General features: G+C 43.9%; 1 protein-coding gene across 1 annotated transcript; it reads right to left on the bottom strand.

Annotated features, from left to right (window-relative positions):
* Positions 1 to 733: 733 nt before the first annotated feature.
* On the bottom strand, positions 734 to 9,898 carry LOC107512397 (histone H2A.V). Its single transcript, XM_016147881.2, has 5 exons — positions 9,808 to 9,898; positions 7,096 to 7,173; positions 4,577 to 4,690; positions 2,604 to 2,733; positions 734 to 1,724 (listed from the first exon to the last, which is right to left on the bottom strand). The coding sequence occupies exons 1-5, from the start codon at positions 9,808 to 9,810 to the stop codon at positions 1,663 to 1,665; spliced, it is 387 nt and encodes a 128-aa protein (XP_016003367.1). The 5' UTR covers positions 9,811 to 9,898; the 3' UTR covers positions 734 to 1,662.
* Positions 9,899 to 17,756: the final 7,858 nt, after the last annotated feature.

Below are 17,756 nucleotides of genomic sequence, written 5' to 3'. Positions count from 1 at the left end.
ACCATTAGTTGGTGTTCACATGTATGATGGTGAAGTTGAGCTCCCTGATGCGATGATACACTAGAAGTATAAAATGGCACTTACAGGTTATTTTTGTGAAAAAGCAAAATGTGACCAAAAAACCCCTCTAGAACTATCAGTTTATAGAAAATATAGAGAACAGAGAAAATTAAATACCATTAGGATGCATCCAGTAAGATCCACACTTAGAAACTTTTTTTTTTTTTTTCAAAAATTAAATTACATGAACAGAGTGACGAGAAACCTATAGATTAAAAAGAAATATCAAAATGTAAGACAAATTTTATCTAGGTCCTGGTCCAAACTAACTAACTATAAAAAAATGAGATGAGGGAAATGTCAATACTTAACTGGGTAGTGGATATTAAGACAATGGTATTGTGATGATCTTCTAAGTGCCCCATCTTTAGAGACACGCTGAAGCATGTAGATGTGAAAACAGGTCACTTCTGGAATAGGGTTCAAACCAGTCCTCTGGGAGGGGGCTCAGGTGGGGACACAGGTAAAACAAACTGACCACGGCGGTGACTGCTGGAGCTGGAGGATGAGTACGCGGGGGCTCATACTATTTGCTTTATTTTTGAAAATTAGTTCTAAAGTTTAAAAATGATTTGTTTTGATAGTGTTGTATTATAAAACACTAAAAAGTTTATCTTTTTTAAATGAACACATCCAAACAGAAAATATAATTTTCAGATGGACCATCAACTGGTACATTAACTTAAATTTTATGTTACTTAGAAACTGACAAAAATAATTTTTAAAATATACAAAGCACTAAATGTTACCATATAAATAAAAGACCACTAAAAGTTGTAGCTAAGCCAAAAGCAGAAAACTGATCAATTTAATTTCAATTCTAGGTAAGAGGGTAGGCTCTGAAGTCAGCCAAATCTAGGTTTGTATCTTAGTTCTGCCATTTTCCATCTGTTAACTCAATGTTTTCTGGTAAACCATTTGATTTCTGTGAGCCTGTTCCCACATCCTTCAAGTGGGGTTGATAAAATTTCTGGATCAGTAAAGCACTCGGCATAGGGCCTGCCACATAGTAAGCGCTCAGTAAATCCAACAGTCCCACTATCCCATTTCGTCAATGCTAAACGTACATTTTCATGTTCTAACATCTCTGAAATTGGCATGAATCATAGTGATGGAATATCATGGTTTAATTGGCAGTTTTCTTCAGTGGTATATAAAATAACGGTGCATGCTACAAATGAATAGCATCTAAGATTCAATATAACAGTATCGATCATGGTAAAGCTACATTCCCAATTTAAGATTATTCTGAATATATAATTGATTTGAAATTTAAAAAATTTCAGAGTATGAGCAAAATAGTTCCAACACATCATGAACAGAATAGTTTTGAGACATTATTTTTGTAAAAAATGGTTTATCAATTCCATTTTTGTATAAAACACATGGGAGAAACCTAGCCAATCCACACACAACTGCTGCCACAAGAAAAGTTACTTTTATCAAACTTCGAGTTTAAGAACGTACAAATGTTTGTTTTGTCTACAGTAATTGTCTATGCTTTTCCATTGAACTGCTTTAAAATTCCACATATCCCTATTATTTTTTCTGTCCCAGTTACAGTACAATGACGGGAGGCAGAGGGCTGACGGAAGCAACTCTCTAAGCAGTCTTCTGCTGTCCCTTCTTTCCAATCAGAGACTTGTGGATGTGCGGGATCACACCTAGGGTACGATAAAGAGAAACAGCGTTAAAAAAACATTCAGTGCCTTCAAACCAAAAGGAGCAAGTATATAAAGGATGACACTTCACATTTGGATCCTATCAAGTACCTATAACAAAGGGTCCCTATCTCAGGGTCTGGGAACCTGCCTAAAACTATGTAAAATGATGCCATTTCACGTGCTGAGAAGAGTAACCATAGCTTTCCAGAGGTTCTCCAACGGAGATTCAAAAAAGGATTGAGACACTGACTTACAGCTCCTCTTCACTGGTGCTAACTCATCTGATGGTCTGTCTGGATTTGGAAGGTGGTCACCACATTAAGCAGTTTCTCAAGATCATTTTCAAACATAGTTTAAAGGGTATGGGAACTATTTTATTATTTTAATGAGATCACCTCGGAGATGGCCTTTTTAAAAAAATTATTATTTATGCCTATAGCACCTGGTCTTCCTAGGTGGTCTCCCATCCATGCACTAACAAGACCCAACCCTGCTTAGCTTCCAAAATCAGACATCAGGCTTGTTCAGGGTGGCAAGGCCATAGACCATGGACCGTGCCTGCACTGGGGTGTGAACTCAGGACCTTCTGTGTGTAAAGCAGACGTGTTAACTGCTACATTATAGAACCATGTCCAGGAAATACTTTAAACACCAAGTTTAAAATGTCATGTATGAAATTTTGATGAGACTTGCTAAAATAAAAGCATTGTATATGGAGAAATATTTACTGAAAATGATAATGAAAAGAGGCCTGGACCTGTAACAGAACAACACGGAATTTATAAGTTTTCTAGCTGGCTGATCAGACATACTGGATCACTGATCTGAATTATGTAACAAAGACCAACAACAATGTAGGCTGAAGCAGTTGTCACATACCACCGCCAGCTATGGTAGCCTTGATAAGAGAATCCAGCTCTTCATCACCACGGATCGCAAGCTGCAAGTGACGTGGCGTGATCCGCTTCACCTTGAGGTCCTTAGAAGCATTACCTGCCAGCTCCAGCACCTACAGAGTGTCAGCGAGATAACACATCAAAGGGTGAAGTGTGTAAGGATCTGAAGTAAGTGTAGTCCCTCTACTACAGCTAAAAGGATCACTAGCATCTGTACACAAAACAAAAATACATAGAAACCAACAAATTTTTTAAAATTTCTATAATGCTTTCACAGAGCTCATTACTTCATTTGGCCTTTTTATATTATGTTCATTCTCTGCAAGAAAACTCGAAAGGCAAGCAAAAAGCCACTCTCATAGGAAGAAGGACAAAGGGTAATAGTATTCCTAAGCCATGCATGATTCTAAATGTGAATGTCTAGAAAACACGTATTTTAATAGTCATGTAGTCTTTTTTTTTTTTTTTTTTTTTTTAATATATAGGCCTTAATGGCTGGTATCTATTGCTTAGCACTTGTAGAAAAATTTAAAAATATAAAAATTTCTCATTCAGAGTTTTTAACATCATCGGGCCCTATACCCTGTAGGCAATGAGATAGAAGCCCTTTACAAATGTGGACATTTTTAGCTAGAGGAATTTCAAAGTCTCAGCTAGCCATAAAAATGCATTCTTATTTCTCTGCGTCCATAGGCTACACTGGCATTATAAAACCTTTGATGAAGGTAATACATTAGCCCCCTGAGTGGCGGGAAGCCTCGGCACCCACCTCCTCCCCCGGGCTCTGCCCAGTCTGGCATCAGTATCTCTGGAAAGCTCCCCAGGTGACCCTAAGCACAAAGCCAAGGTTGAAAACAGATTACCTCTACTAGTGACTCAATTTCCTTTACCTCTGCTAATGACTAAAACCCCAACCTTAAGTATCTGAACGTGTTGACTCTTGTAAATTCTCAAGAATAAAGAAAATGGGAGTGTAGATGGGACTGGGACTTAAACATCCTCAGGCAGAAGACTGCCTCCACGAGTGAACAATGCCTTTCTGAAAAGCCCACCGCTAAACAGATAAAAACAAGACTGGTGAGAGGGGAAAGGGGAAGGGCGGGTCCTCAGCCGGTCCCATGTTGCCAACATACACAAAACCTCGAAACTACTGGTAATGCGATGTTACATCTCCAGTGGGACACAAATAACCAGGTGAGGTGAGTGAAATGACAGCAATAACATGCAGGTTGAACCTACATCTTTCAGCCCGGCTCCCAGCCACATCTTTCTTAACCAAAAATCTCCTTTCTGTTTCCGCTAGGTTGGCTATCTCCACACTTGACTTGCATGCCACTCAAACTACTTCCTGGGCTTGCAGTACAGCTGAAGGAGTCTCAAGGCTTCCCATTTGTTTTCCTGGGAGGATGGGGGTCGGGAGGGAGGAAGTGGTGGTCCACAGCCCAGTAATTAAGAACTTCCACTCAGTTATCTTCCTGAAACATGAAACTGAGCAAGATGCAGCATTTTATGCATACAACCACACACGGAACTGGGACCATTAGGTCTTTTATCACATTGCATATAGGTGATTTTTAAGAAATACCACACTAGCAAACCTTTACCCCGCCCCAAATCTTCATTACCTAAAGAGGTCATTCTATAAATTCACGAGCATCACCTACTGATCACATACCTACTTTAGAGTTCACTCAGTTAACAGTACAATATCTGAATCATTTTACATTCTTTAGTCATGTGCCTTAAAAACATGGATTGCTGACCCTTTAAAAACAAGTACGCCGAGGTTCTGACACTGGTACTGGGTAATAGGCTGATCGAGACACATCTAAAACCATTACAAAAGAAACCTGCGAGCACATGGCTCTGTGTTTCAAAGCCTTACTCCACGGTTTCAGCCCGTTAGTCTAGGTCACCTTTTGGGTTTCCACAAATAACAGACGGTCCCCCACAAACCTCGGCAGTGAGGTACTCCAGGATCGCAGCGCTGTACACGGCAGCAGTGGCCCCGACCCTTCCATGGCTCGTGGTGCGAGTCTTCAGATGCCTGTGGATGCGGCCCACGGGAAACTGAAAGAGAGGCCGCGTGAGTGGGGAACACCGAGTGCGCTCAAGGCGAAGAACATAAAGCAGGAAATTATTATTTACGCCTGGCCGTCCTAGGCGGTCTCCCATGCAAGTACTAACCAGGCCCGACCCTGCTTAGATTCCGAGATCAGACATCGGGCTTGTTCAGGGTGGCATGGCCACCGGGGTGCAAAACCAGGACCTTCTGCGTGTAAAGCAAACGTGCTAACCGCTCACTATGGAATCAGGTCCAAAGCATGAAATTTGAAACTATGGTCACCCACAGCAGAAGTCACACTAACTGGCAGTTAACAGTTCCTAGGGTCTGTGCCGTGTCCTAGTAAATCTTCATGCCTGCTTTCACCCTCCTGAGGAGAAGATAAAAGTTAAAACACAGACCACCACAGGGTTTTGTGAATTTACTTCAGGCATGTCATTATAAACAGAGAAGCTGTTGTGCAGGGATCGACTGCACAGGCCACAAGGCCTATGAGTCCCCTTCAAATCGCATTAACGCGATGCACATAGCCTCAGGCAACTGTGAACCTCCAGCACCTTCCTTCAGTCCCAAAGCCACTGGCCTTCCTCAGTTTCAAGAGGCGACCTGAGAAGCAGCAACACCATTATCTGTGACTTCGTTCCTATTTTCTGAGAACAGGCGCTTTTTCATTCCCAAAGTACCCTAACCCCACGTGTCCGTGCCCTCGACTCCTCTGCCAACTCTCTCGGGACCCTCCTCTTGCTGTCTGTCACTGGCTCCATCATTCCAGCAGTTCCGATCACGTGCTTTCCCCTGGCTTCTTTCCTTCTGCACATTTTTACTTCGTGTGTCTGCGGCCGCTGCTGCTAGTCATAGTCTAGGTGTTCCCTTCCCAAGGCAAACCCTCGGTCTTTATTTTCTTGTCACTCATTTTCTCCCAAACTTGGCTTCGGTTCAGCACCACCCTTGAAGGCCAGAGGTGACATTTTAATCAACATATCTATCGGCCACTTCTAGATTACACCCTTAAGGAAAAAAGGCATGATTTTCTTTTACTGGTTTACACACCTTCCCTAAGTAGTTCTGAGCTCCCAAAGAGCTGGATCCTTACTTCCTGATGCATCCTCAGTGACTGGCATGTTCTCACACACATAGTAGGACCTCAAGAACCATTTATTCTTAGGCTGCAGAGATTACGGATTCTAACACCAACTCTGAACTCTGACTACTCCTCAAGCTTCTCTTTTTGACTCAAATTCCATGTGTTTCTGAGGGTCCACCAATGTCCTTGTGTCCTTTCTCACATTCTACTTAGGGAACTCATTCATAGCATCAACTAATAATTTTACAGAAATAGTTTTAAATTTGTAATTCTTTCAGTCACTTTTCTTGGCAAGCTGGATTCAAATCTAAAACTTTTGGTCATTTTCTCATGAATGTTTTGGTGGAACTTAAAAGTGACTCTACTTAAATTCTGAAATCTCATACCCTGACTCTACTGCGATGTCTCTGTCCTTTCGGTTCTAAGCCTTACAGAAACCTCTGACTTTCCGCTGAACCCTATACCCCTCTTCCCTCGTCTTGGGTGCACACGCTTTGCTTCCTATTCCTTTCCATCCCACTTTAATCCAAGTGTTACCTTATTCCTAAAACCACTGCGGGAGCCCCCATCTGCCTTCCAACACCTACTCCAAATTAAAGACACTTCAAATAAGTTCTAATTGAGATTTCTGCAATGCTCTAAAATACAGAACGTACCCATCAAGTGTAAGTTCCTGTCCCCCTCCCTTCAGTACCATGTCATCTTGCTCAAAAGCTTTCAATGGCTCACCACTGCCAAGAGGATAAAATCTAAACCTTAACAGTCTGGCCTTCAAACTTTCTTGTTTACAAAGTGTCTCTTACATGTAGAGATTAATTCTTATTCATCCAGAAAAATTTGAACTTATGGATTAAAGATGCAATTATTCAAAAACGTGCAGTTTGAAAATATTTAGTCTTTCAAGTATATTACTCAGTCTAAAACTGAAACTACTAGAGACATATTCAGGACTCATGATTCATTATTCTACCCAAAACTTTCTCATCCTGGAAGTTATGTACTACTACAGACACCTCCTTCAAAAGAAAAACCTCAGCATACTCATTTCAATGATATAATTTATAAAAGAACCAGAAACATAATTACAATCTAGAAATAAAATATTTTAAGAGCAAAATTACCAAATTCATTTAAGACCTCTTCATAACTTGTTTTCGCTTGGAAGAGAACACAAAAGACAACTGCTTTGTGATATAAATTTTGACCAACTAACCTCACTCAGTATTAAAGGTCCATAGTACCTCTTTGTAATTAATGAAACATTTATGGGTCATGAATTACCACAGTGAAGAAATAATTTGTTTTACAACAACATGGACACATTACCTGCAGTCCAGCTCTCTGTGAGCGAGACACTGCCTTAGCCTTGGCCTTCCCACTGTCCTTTCCAGCTTTGCCTCCAGCCTATGTGAAAAAGAGCTCCAGATGAAGAGTTAAAAATGCTTTTTCAAAATTATTCGGGAAACAAATTTTTTTCTAGTTTTAGTTTCAGTAGTCAAAAAAATCTAAGTGATCTCCTTCAAATTTATGTAAATTAACAATTGTAAATATATATACAATACATAGAACAATATACAAGTATTATAAAACCATTTATCTAAAAATGAGGCCATACTTTATTTTTTAAAAAATTTCTAAAAATTTGAATATATTTTTTAAATTTCAGACTGAAGAATCTTTAAGTCAATATTTTATGCTAGATATATTTCAAATGAAATAATTTTTTAAAATATAAACATATTTAATTTCCACGGAAACATTCAGAACTTATCTGTTCGAGGAGAAAAAGTCATATAAAAAAAGAAACCTCAAAAACCTAGTTAAAATCATGGAGACAGACAGTGGAATGGCAGTTGGCAGAGACTGGGGAGAGGGGTGGCATAGAGAGTAACTGTCAACGGGCACAGAGTTTAAGTCTGGGAATATGAAAAACTTCTGAAGATAGATGGGGAGTGATGGTTACACAATATTAAGGTGGTTAATACCACTAAATTGTACACTTAACAAAAGTAAATTTTATGTATATTTTACAATTAAAAAGACTTTCAAACTTATACTCAAGGAGTTAAACGAATACTACTTTTAACTGATAGAAAATGTTTCTCAAATAATCTTAATGTTTACTAATAAGAAATGGTATACAAATCCAAAGAAATACAGCAAGTCCTCAAATAATGCTGTTTCATTCAACACTGTTTTGTTATGCATCAAATAACTCTTGTTTATATCAATTAGCCTATGGTAAAACTGGTTTCCTTATTTGTTATGCGTCGTTTTGCTTAAAGTTGCTGAACCTATCCACAATCGTTGACTAAACTATTATGCAGCCATTTCAACAAATGAGGTACAGATATGTGAAGATAAGGCCCAACCCACAAAACAATTCTCCGTGAAAAAGGCAAGGTATATATATGCAAGTGCAGTGAGCTCTTGTTTATGTAAAAATGGGCTATTACAGGGTGTGTACACATACATCTCACACAATAAGCTATAACAGTTATTTGCCTCTAGGAGGAATAAATATCTGAGGAGTGGGAAAACTAATGTTCTCTTTTGAGCTATTTAATTTTACTATTATTTCTTCACTGTAAAAAAAAAAAAAACTAGTTAAAAAAGAATTCAGTTTACAAGATTGGCTCTCCGAGGGTCTATATTTTTGAAGTAAAGGATAAGCTTTGAAATGGCATATTTCCTTTGTAATGCTTACTTTAAAAAAATTTTAAGCTAAAAATCAAAATGTACAGTCCCCTAAATGCATGTTTCAGTTGACTTAATGTTTCTCTCTGAAAACTATATGAAAAAATAAAGCTGTGGCAGGTGTTAGCAGCAGGAAAAAAATAGTCTAAGAACTAATTCATGCCTCTTTCTTACATTTAACAATGTAGCAAGAGACTGACATAACAGAGAGACTTGAGGATCTCTTTATTTCTCCCAGGATGCCTCCTATTTTAACAAGAAGTTTAATAATAATTTCTGACCATACTGCTTTACAAGAAAAAGATAGTGCATAATTTTTCGATTTCTGAGGTCAGCTCAAGTAACAATATATGCTTCCTTATTCCTCAAAGAGACCTTTCTGCTCTATTTGCTCTGGAATAAAACATTTAAAAATCTCTCAACTGGTGCACGAGCCTAAAATTGTAATCATTGCTGCTCTGTGTTATGAAACAAAAACTAGTTATCAAAAGCCACCGACTGCAAAACACCACAGGCTTGCCGATTTACTCTTCTTAAGCAATTTTATCCTTACTGTTTCAATCCGTCACATTCGTTTTATCTGCTTATTTCCTTTTGAAGGAACTAGACATGAAATAAGTTTTCAAAAACAATACGTTAAATTGCTATTGCCAAGGTTTAGAGACTGCAAACACACTTCTTATACTTAGGAAAAGGCAATTTTTATGGCATCAAACACGTGTGAATGTAACCCTGTACAATATGTAACCGCTTTCTTTTCAAAAGCCCCTCGCACTCGGTGCAGACCCTCCAACGTTGCACGTTCACTGCAACACAAAAACACAGCGCCACTGCACCTCGGCAGAACGCACCCCAGCGAGGAGCGCGCGCGCGCTTCACCCGGGAAAACCGGGAAACCCGACGCCCGGGGCCAGTTTCGCAGCAGTAACTGACGCAGACTCGCAGCCCATCGAGTTTAAAATCTCAGACCTTGAGCGACAAATCAGGGCCTGCCGGCTTTTAGCTGCTGCGAAAGGGACACCACCTACAACAGGTCACCAGAGATTAAAGGCGTGACACTAGGAAACCAGCTCCAGCCGCTCAGCTCCCAGGCTGGACGTGCCCTGCGCCCCGTGCGCAGGTCACAAGGCTGCGGCCCAGACACCGCACCGGCACGCGCCCGGCGACGGAGATCGGGCCCGGCCGCGCGCGCTCCTCAACCCCCAACGGCCGAGTGCCGTCGCCCCGCACGCCCTCGCCGAGCGGCCTCTGGGGGCCAAGCACCGCCCCTCGGGACTCGGGACTCGGGACTCGCTCGCCGGCCAGCAGACGAGCTGTCGCCCGCCGCCCCGCAGCCCTCACCATGGTCTCGGCCTCTCCCGCCCTCGCTCCCGCCGAGCCGCCGCCGCCCCTCCCGCAGCACCGACCGCCGCCGCCGCCGCTGCTGCCGGAGCCCGGACAATAACCGGGGCCCGCCTCGCACCGCCCCGGCCAATGGTCACTCGCCTTGCTGGTTTGAACCCCGGCTGCTGCCCAATCGCGCGTCTCCTTCTAGCCTGCCCCCGCCCCCGGCACCTCCTCCCTAACGGCTGTTTGTTTTTGCACACGGCACATGGGGGCGGGGCCTCTGGCCGCCACAGGGACGCGCCAGTGCGCGAACAGGGGCGGGTTCACGCGCTGCTCTCCGCCTGTGTCCACGGTCTGAGCCCGACGAACGGAAGGACGGACCAATCAGAATGGACGGCTGCTGGACGTTATCCAATAAAAACATCGCCCGCGAGCAAAGGAGGCGGGTCGCCTGGAACGACGGCGGGATTAGCCAATGGGGGACTAGTGGGTGGTTTCCCGCGCCTTCTCGGTGGCGACTCTCTAGTATCTGAGAGTTGTTTGGTAGGAAACAGCTGTGGGCGTCGCTTCTCGCGTGCGTTTTCACAGACGCCCAGGACTTCTTAGTGTTACGGGGACTCCAGTCGCGGCGGGCAGATTCTGGGTCGCGGCCCTTCTCAGCGCCTTTCCGCCGGCGTTAGGTTCCCTCAGTGACGCCCGGCTAGAGGGAGAGACAGTCGGGAGTGGGGTCGGCGACCCGTGGAGGGAACAGCACGAGGGCGGCCGCGTCCGCGCACGGCAGCCCCCGCAGGCCCGCCTGCGCCGGCCCCGCGCCTCGGGCGCGCTCGCGGTGTCTGGCCGCGGCCGGCGCCCAGCCGCCCACGGGCCATTTCCCCGGGCTGTCACTTCACCGGCGTGTTCCTGTGTGCGGACCCGTCTCCGGTGTGAATGACCCGACGCGGAGGAAGCACCGTGGCGCACGCGAGTTCAGAGTCTAAATACGTTTGTGAAACGACGACCACGACGACCGAAAGCACGGACGGGCGCGGGGAAGGAGAGCCCGGGCAGCTGGGGGCGTGGAGCCGCGCGCCCCGCTTACCGGGAAAGCCGCGGTCGACGGCGCGGAGCAGGGAGGTAACTGCGTCGGCCACGGCCACGGCCGCCCTTCCCGGCCCCGCCTTCGCGTCTCGCCCGGCGAAAGGCGTCCGCGAGACCTGCCCGGGCCTCTGTCTGCCCGAGCCGGTCCGTTCCTTCCCCGAGTGCCTCCTGTTGGCAGGCACTGTCCTAGGGACTGGGGCTTCGGGGACAGACGGCCCCCTGCCCTAGCATCCCTTTCCGGCAGGGCACGTGGAGATCACGGCGAGCGCAGGTGCATGAAGGGAAAGAACTGGGAGAAGCAGAGGAGGGTAATGGAGGTGGGGTGGGTGGTGTTCCAGAAGGAGAGAGACTTGTCACTGTGACGGACTGAAAGAAGGCTGGCTAGTGTGCCCGCATAGATTCCAGGATTTCTTATCCTTCTGTTTAGTTTTGAATTCTCTTTTAACATCGAAATAGTCTCCAAAATACAAAGCCTTTAAGAGAAATTTTATTTCGGCCAGATTCTCTCTTAACTACCCACCCCACTTTTTTTTTTTTTTTTTTTTTTTAAACAGCTGTGGAGGTTTAGGCCAGATCTCAGTGGTAGGGCAGCTACTTCCATGAGCCAGAATCTGCCTAGTTCTGATGAAGTCAATCAGGATGTAGAATCCCCCTTCCTACACTTGGCTTTGTAATGCTGACTGAATGCTGCAAACATTTCTGCTTTGCCTTCTGCTTCCCTACTAGGCTTTGCCTAGAGCAGGCACTAGAGGGGAACTGCAAGCTAAAGTTGGGAAGAGACTTGCTCCTCTTGTCCTCTGAGCATCACCAAAGCAATGCATTTTCCTCTGGCAGCAGTGCCTTCACTAGCAGTGGCTGAATCCATTTGCTAGCACTTGCAAAACAAGCCAGCCTCATTGCTTCCACCCCACTCACCAGCCAGCTCTTTCCTCAGAGCTTCGAGTTCCAGCTTCACAAGCCCTTCCTGTAGGTTTCTGAGATTTTTCCTTTGTTTCCTTAAGGTAGCTGCTAGTTGTTAACCTCCGTGACACCTTAGAGTTCTCTTTTTATCCTTTAGCTGTTAACTTTATATCCCGTTAGAAATACTTTATATTAGTTCTTTCTGTTCAAATAACTGGTCCATTTTCTGGAAACTGGATGGACCTTGTCTGATAAACATGATATATGTATATATGCATTTAACTTTGTATTATGGAAAGTTTTAAACATATACAAAAGTAAAGAGACTAGTACAATGAACCTGATCTACCCCTCACATAACTGCAGCAATCATCAGTTCTTGGCCACTTTTATTTTATATTCACATTCACGTCTACCCCATCCCTAAATGGATTATGTTGAAGCAAATCCAAAGTAAAGGAAGGGGCAACAAATGTTTTTACAGAATAGTTTCTTTACAAAAACTTTGGGTTTTCTTGAATTTGTACAATGCGCATGTATAACCTATGTGCACAATAAAACAAAAGAAAAATTAAACTCAAAGCATGCAAAAGGAAGAACATAAAGATTAGAAAAGTAGTGAAATAATGAAAAAAATTCAATGAAATGTAAAGGTGGTTCTTTGTAAAGATCAACAAAATTGACAAATCTTTAGCTAGACTAACCAAGAAAAGATTCAGATTACTAAAATCGGAAGTGAAGGAGGGGACACCATTACTGACCTTACAGAAATGAAAAGGACTATCAGGGAATACTTTTGAACAACTGTGTGCCAGCAATTTAAATAACCTAGATAAAATGGACAAATGCCTAGAAAGATACAAACTATCAAAATTGACTCAAGAAAAAAATAGAAAATGTGAATAGACCTATGGCAAGTAAAGAAATTGAGTTAGTAATTAACAGCCTACAAAGAAAAGCCCAGTAATTGGGCTTTTCATTGTCACATACTACCAAATATTTGAAGAAGAATTAATGCCAATGTATTATAAACTTCCAAAACATAGAAGAGGATGGAACACTTCTAATAATAATATTAGATCATATTAGATCATTATATGATCTAATATTACCCAGATACCAAAATCAGACAAAGACATTACCAGAGGAAAACACTACAAATCAATATCCTTTATGAATATCAAAACAAAAATCCTCAAAAACTACCAAAACATTCAGCAACATATAAAAAGGATTATACACCATAACCAAGTGGGATTTATTCCAGGAATATAAGGTTTGCTTAATATGTTAAAATCAATATAATATACCATATTAATAGAATAAGGGATAACACACATGATCATCTCAACAGAGGCAGAAAAAAGCATTTAATAAAATCCAACATACTTTCATAAAAACAACTAGGATTAAAAGAGCACTTCATCAACCAGATAAAGGCCCTCTACGAAAAACCCACATCTAATATACTTAATGGTAAAAAAAACAATACTTTCCTCAAAGATCAGGAACAAGATGGTAACTACTCACCCACTTTTATTCATCACTACTGACGCTTCTAGTAAAGGCAATTAGTCAAAAAGAAAAGGCATGCTAATTGGAAAGGAAAAGGTAAAACTACCTCTTTGCAGATAACATGATCTAGTATATGGAAAATGCTATGGAATCCATTAAAAAACCATTGACACTGATAAATAAGTGCAAGACACAAGAATAATACACAAAAATTAATTGCACACACTGGCAATGACTAAACTGAAAATAAAATTAAAGCATTTCCATTTATAATAGCATCTAAAAGAATAAAATACTTGGAAATAAGTTTCACAAAATACGCAGAAGATTTATATACCTTTAAAACTACGAAACTTTGGTGGAAAAAAAAAAAAGATTTAGGACAATCCCAGCTTCTTTGTAGAAATTGACAAAACCATCCTAAAATTAATATGGAAATGTAAAAACCAGAATAGTCAAAATCTTGAAAAAGAATGAAGTCGCAGGATACATACTTCTTGATTTTAAAACTTACTACAAAGCTACAGTAATCAAGGTGGCCTAGTGGTACAAGGATAGACATACATCAATGGAACAGATTAAGAGTCCAGAAATAAACCCATACATCATATGGTCAGTTAATATTTGACAAGGGTGTCAAGAAAATTCAATGGGGAAAGCAGTCTTTTCAACAAATGGTGTTGAACTGAAAGAGAATTTGCTTTCTTCTATTTATTCATTCATTCATTTACATAGAAAATGAATTGGCAGGAAACGAATTGGTATGCTGAAGTGTTCCCTCAGAGTATGGCCTCTGAAGGCTGAGTGGTAGTTACAGTGTAGAAACACTGCAAGGAAAACCCCAAGAATCCCTGGCACACTTTGTTCTGTCCTAAGTCTTGTGCATAAAAGAGAAACCTTGAGCTGACTAAGGTCTGGGAGAGCCCAGTAGCCGTATCCAAAAGATACAGTCCTTGCTGGAAAAGGTGTGGGGTCAGTTGAGGAGCAGACAGATGAGATCCATTGTCCTGGTGACTCACTTGCCTGAGCGATGTCAGCTGGGTTTTTCCTGCCAGAAAATTGGCAGCCTCTGGATCAGAACATTCCACATTGTTGACAACAGCTCCCCTTCCCTCAGAAGATTTTTCTGCCATTTTTCCTGAGAATGTAACATGCTTTCTTTTTTTATACCATTTATGCTAGAGGTGGAGACTACCTTTATATTCTGAATTCTGCATTACAGGGGACATGGTATATAGCCACAAAGCCTCTTTCTAAATTCTAAGCCAAAGCTTCAAGGTCAGAAGCAGCTAAGTGTCGGCAGGGTCAGGACGTTTTTATAAAAAGAAAAAACACACTGCAGGTCATACATCCCAAAATTCAACACTTTATTCCTAAACTGAACAATAGTTTCAAATCCAAAAGCTAAGGGCACCTGGATCCCTGTACCCAATGGAATGAATTCTCAGAGAATCACTTCATTTAGTGACTTACTAAATTTAAATGCAAGTTGTTTACCTAAAAGGGAAATACACAGAGTAGAACAGATCTATGAAGTGTAACCAGCAAATGCTGTTTATCAGAACTCAGGAAATAAAGACATTTTCTCTATAAACTCCAGAAGCCCAAGAGTTTTTTTAAAAATACTACTAGAGAAGATGAAGTAGCCTGTGCCTGATTGAGTGAAACCTAAAATAATGAAGAATTAAATTACTTTTCAATTTGATTTCTGCATAACAGTGGTTGGCTTTGTGGCACAGTTAATAAGGCATGTGTGTTAAAAAAAAAAAAAAAAACATAGGAAATAGCCATCAACGTACCTAACATGAATTTGTCATTTAACCCAATGAGCTAATACGAAAAAATTCCAATACATAGTAATACATAAATACATGTGACAGCCACTTTACACTGTTGAGATTTAAAAAATTATCAGAAGTTTTCAACAGACTGCGTGCTAGAGTGTAAGTTTGGAGGTTATAACTGCCAAAACAGATACCCACCAATTATGAGAGGTACTATATACATGAGGCAAAGGACAGGACAGTTTTGAGGGTGGGATAGTCTAAGGGTCCTTGCAGGGCTTCTTGGTAGGGTCTTGAAAGTGAGAAGGGAAGCTGAGTCCATCCTCCCAACCTCAGTTCTGAAAATGACCCCTGAGAAAAGGGATACAGAATTGACTAAATGAACCAGTTCTCATTCTTATTTATTAACTTGGCTATCTCTTGACCTGACACTTAGGATAGGGAAAATCTAAAATAGCATAAAAGGGAGTATTTTCAGGTCCATGTGGCTCCATGATGCTGATTTCATATTGAGTCCTATCTGGTTCTAGTCCACTCCTGCAATGTGACTCTGGTAAGGGAGACCATGGTTTTAAGATATAGAGGGTGTTTACTTTTTTAACTTTTAGGAACTATTTTAATTTTGTCCTCAGATACCATATCCTGAAAACACTGATGAGTGTGGCCCCCATTTGTATGTCTGACGGCTCTTCTGCAGAAGTCATCTCAGGTCCTGCAGAGCTGCACAGGGTACCTGTGGGCCTGTCACAGGTTGTCTCGGGCTCCTCGCATCTGAGTGTTGCCCCTTCTGTGGCTGTGTGGTGTACCAGATAAGAGAACTGGTTTATGTGTGTGTTCACTCTTGCCACTAACTAATTTGGGGACCTGAATTGGGTCCACTGAGAGGTCTCCATAGAGTACTATGGAAGTTGGAGAGAAAAAAGTCACATCCTGCTTGGGAGTATCTTGTCATTTCCACGGGGCTGTCTCTTGTAAGGAGTAAACACCCAGGTCAGGAATGAAGTTGCAAAGAAATTACTGCTTGGATTGAGCTCTGCTTTCTAGCTAGGAAGAACGGTTTACTCGGGCTGCATGGGGAACCTGTCTGTCACCTCTCTTGAGGGAAGCATGGCAAGGAGAAGCACCTACCGGATCTGGGCCAAGCTCAGTGCTGGTGCTCATCGGCAGTGAGAGTCTGGGGCACAGGCCCGGGGATGAGCCCTCAGACCTCCCAGACCCTAGCTGCGTGATGAGCGATGCCACAGGGAACGGGGAAGAACACAGGCCAGGGCTGAGTGAACTCGCGCTCGCTCCTTCCTCCTCCACCAAGGCCAGGCCTCCTTCGTGCCGGGGTCTGGGGAAGTGGCTGCTTGGGGTTTCAGACGGCACGGAGGCCTTTCACTGAGGACAGAGGTACCTCCCGGCAAACAGCTGCAACCCAGCCCGGCCTCCCGGAGACCCAAGGTCACTGCGAACTAGAACTTTCGAATCCTAAATATACCTCCGTCTGCGGTACTCTAGTTCCTCCCAGTTCTGAGCAGCGTTCTCCTATGCGCTCCGACGCACTGAGCTGCAGGCTCCCGTCGGACCCGGCCCATCCCCACAGCAGAGCCCGCCGGTCCCCCTCACGCCGTTGTTACCAGGACTTCAGCGCAGACCACCAGGTGGCCCTAGTCTTCCCGAGTCCCTGGGGCTTCTCCAGGAACCGAGACACCGTGGTAGGACCGTAAGGGTTTTTACGTTAAAGATGTTTGCCCGGAGACGCACTACTAGTTGACGGCAGAGTCAGGGAGGGTCCCTAACTCACAGATGACCCAAACTAGAGGTCACACCCCGATTCCCTGAGGCACTGGCTCTAAAACGCTCCTCAGAGTCAAACCTGTGCGGTGACACCGTCGCGCCTCGCAGGGCCGTGCAGAACCGGCAGGCGCGGGCGAGCGCTTCCGCGCGTGACGAGGGCGCCACCTTGCCCAGACCGCCTGTGGTTTCTGCAGCGAGGCTCCAGGTGGGGGTCCTCGACCAGCGGCGGCAGCGTCACCTGGGAACCTGCTAGAAATGCTGCCTCTCAGGCTCCACCCAGACCGCTGACGCAGCCGCTCGGTGGGTGGTGTCTGAGGGGCCCTCCAGGTGACCGACGCACGCGACGGGCTGTGTGCGCGAGGCAAGCCCCCGGGCGCCGCCCTGCGCTGCCATCTGCGACGTTTTTCCCAGGGTGCGCCCTTCGGGGGCGGGCGGTGGCTGGATGGGCAGGCACCGCGTCGCCGTCCTCGGCGATCGTCTTGGCTTTCCTCCGGCGGAGTCCCGGCCCTTCCTTCCTCCGCTTCGCGCCGCGAGACCCCACAGGCTCGTCCGACTCGCGTGGGCTTAAGGGACACGTCACACAACACCCTGTGTCCCAAAGATCCCGACCCAGTTGGTCCAGGCGGCGCCTGCGCATCAGCAGCCAAGGCTCTCCAAGTGCTTCTGCAGTCAGACCGCGAGGCGACAGTGACAGGGAACTCTGTGTGTGTGTGTACGCGCGTGCGCGGCGTGGTTATTGCACAGCGAGAGCCCCTAATATAAAGAAAACCTGGGCGGGACTAAAGGGTCAACAAGCTTCGTCTTCAGGAAGGCGGGACTCACAGCCCAGTCTCCTTCCGTGGTTCCGGCAGGACCCCAGGGCTCCAAGGAGTCCAGAAGTGGAACTACTTCCCTAACACTGTCACTTGC

The sequence above is a fragment of the Rousettus aegyptiacus genome, unplaced genomic scaffold (assembly GCF_014176215.1).
Source record: "Rousettus aegyptiacus isolate mRouAeg1 unplaced genomic scaffold, mRouAeg1.p scaffold_m13_p_13, whole genome shotgun sequence".
Taxonomy (NCBI): domain Eukaryota; kingdom Metazoa; phylum Chordata; class Mammalia; order Chiroptera; family Pteropodidae; genus Rousettus; species Rousettus aegyptiacus.
This window is presented reverse-complemented; position numbering and strand designations above follow the sequence as displayed.

Bases quoted from the DNA above. Each gene is read 5' to 3' on its own strand.
- LOC107512397 (XM_016147881.2), bottom strand. The intron at 4,691-7,095 runs GTAATGTGTCCA...CCTCTCTTTCAG, and splicing joins CACAGAGAGCTGGACTGCAG to TTTCCCGTGGGCCGCATCCA. The intron at 2,734-4,576 runs GTTTGTGGGGGA...GACACTCTGTAG, and splicing joins TGGAGTACCTCACTGCCGAG to GTGCTGGAGCTGGCAGGTAA.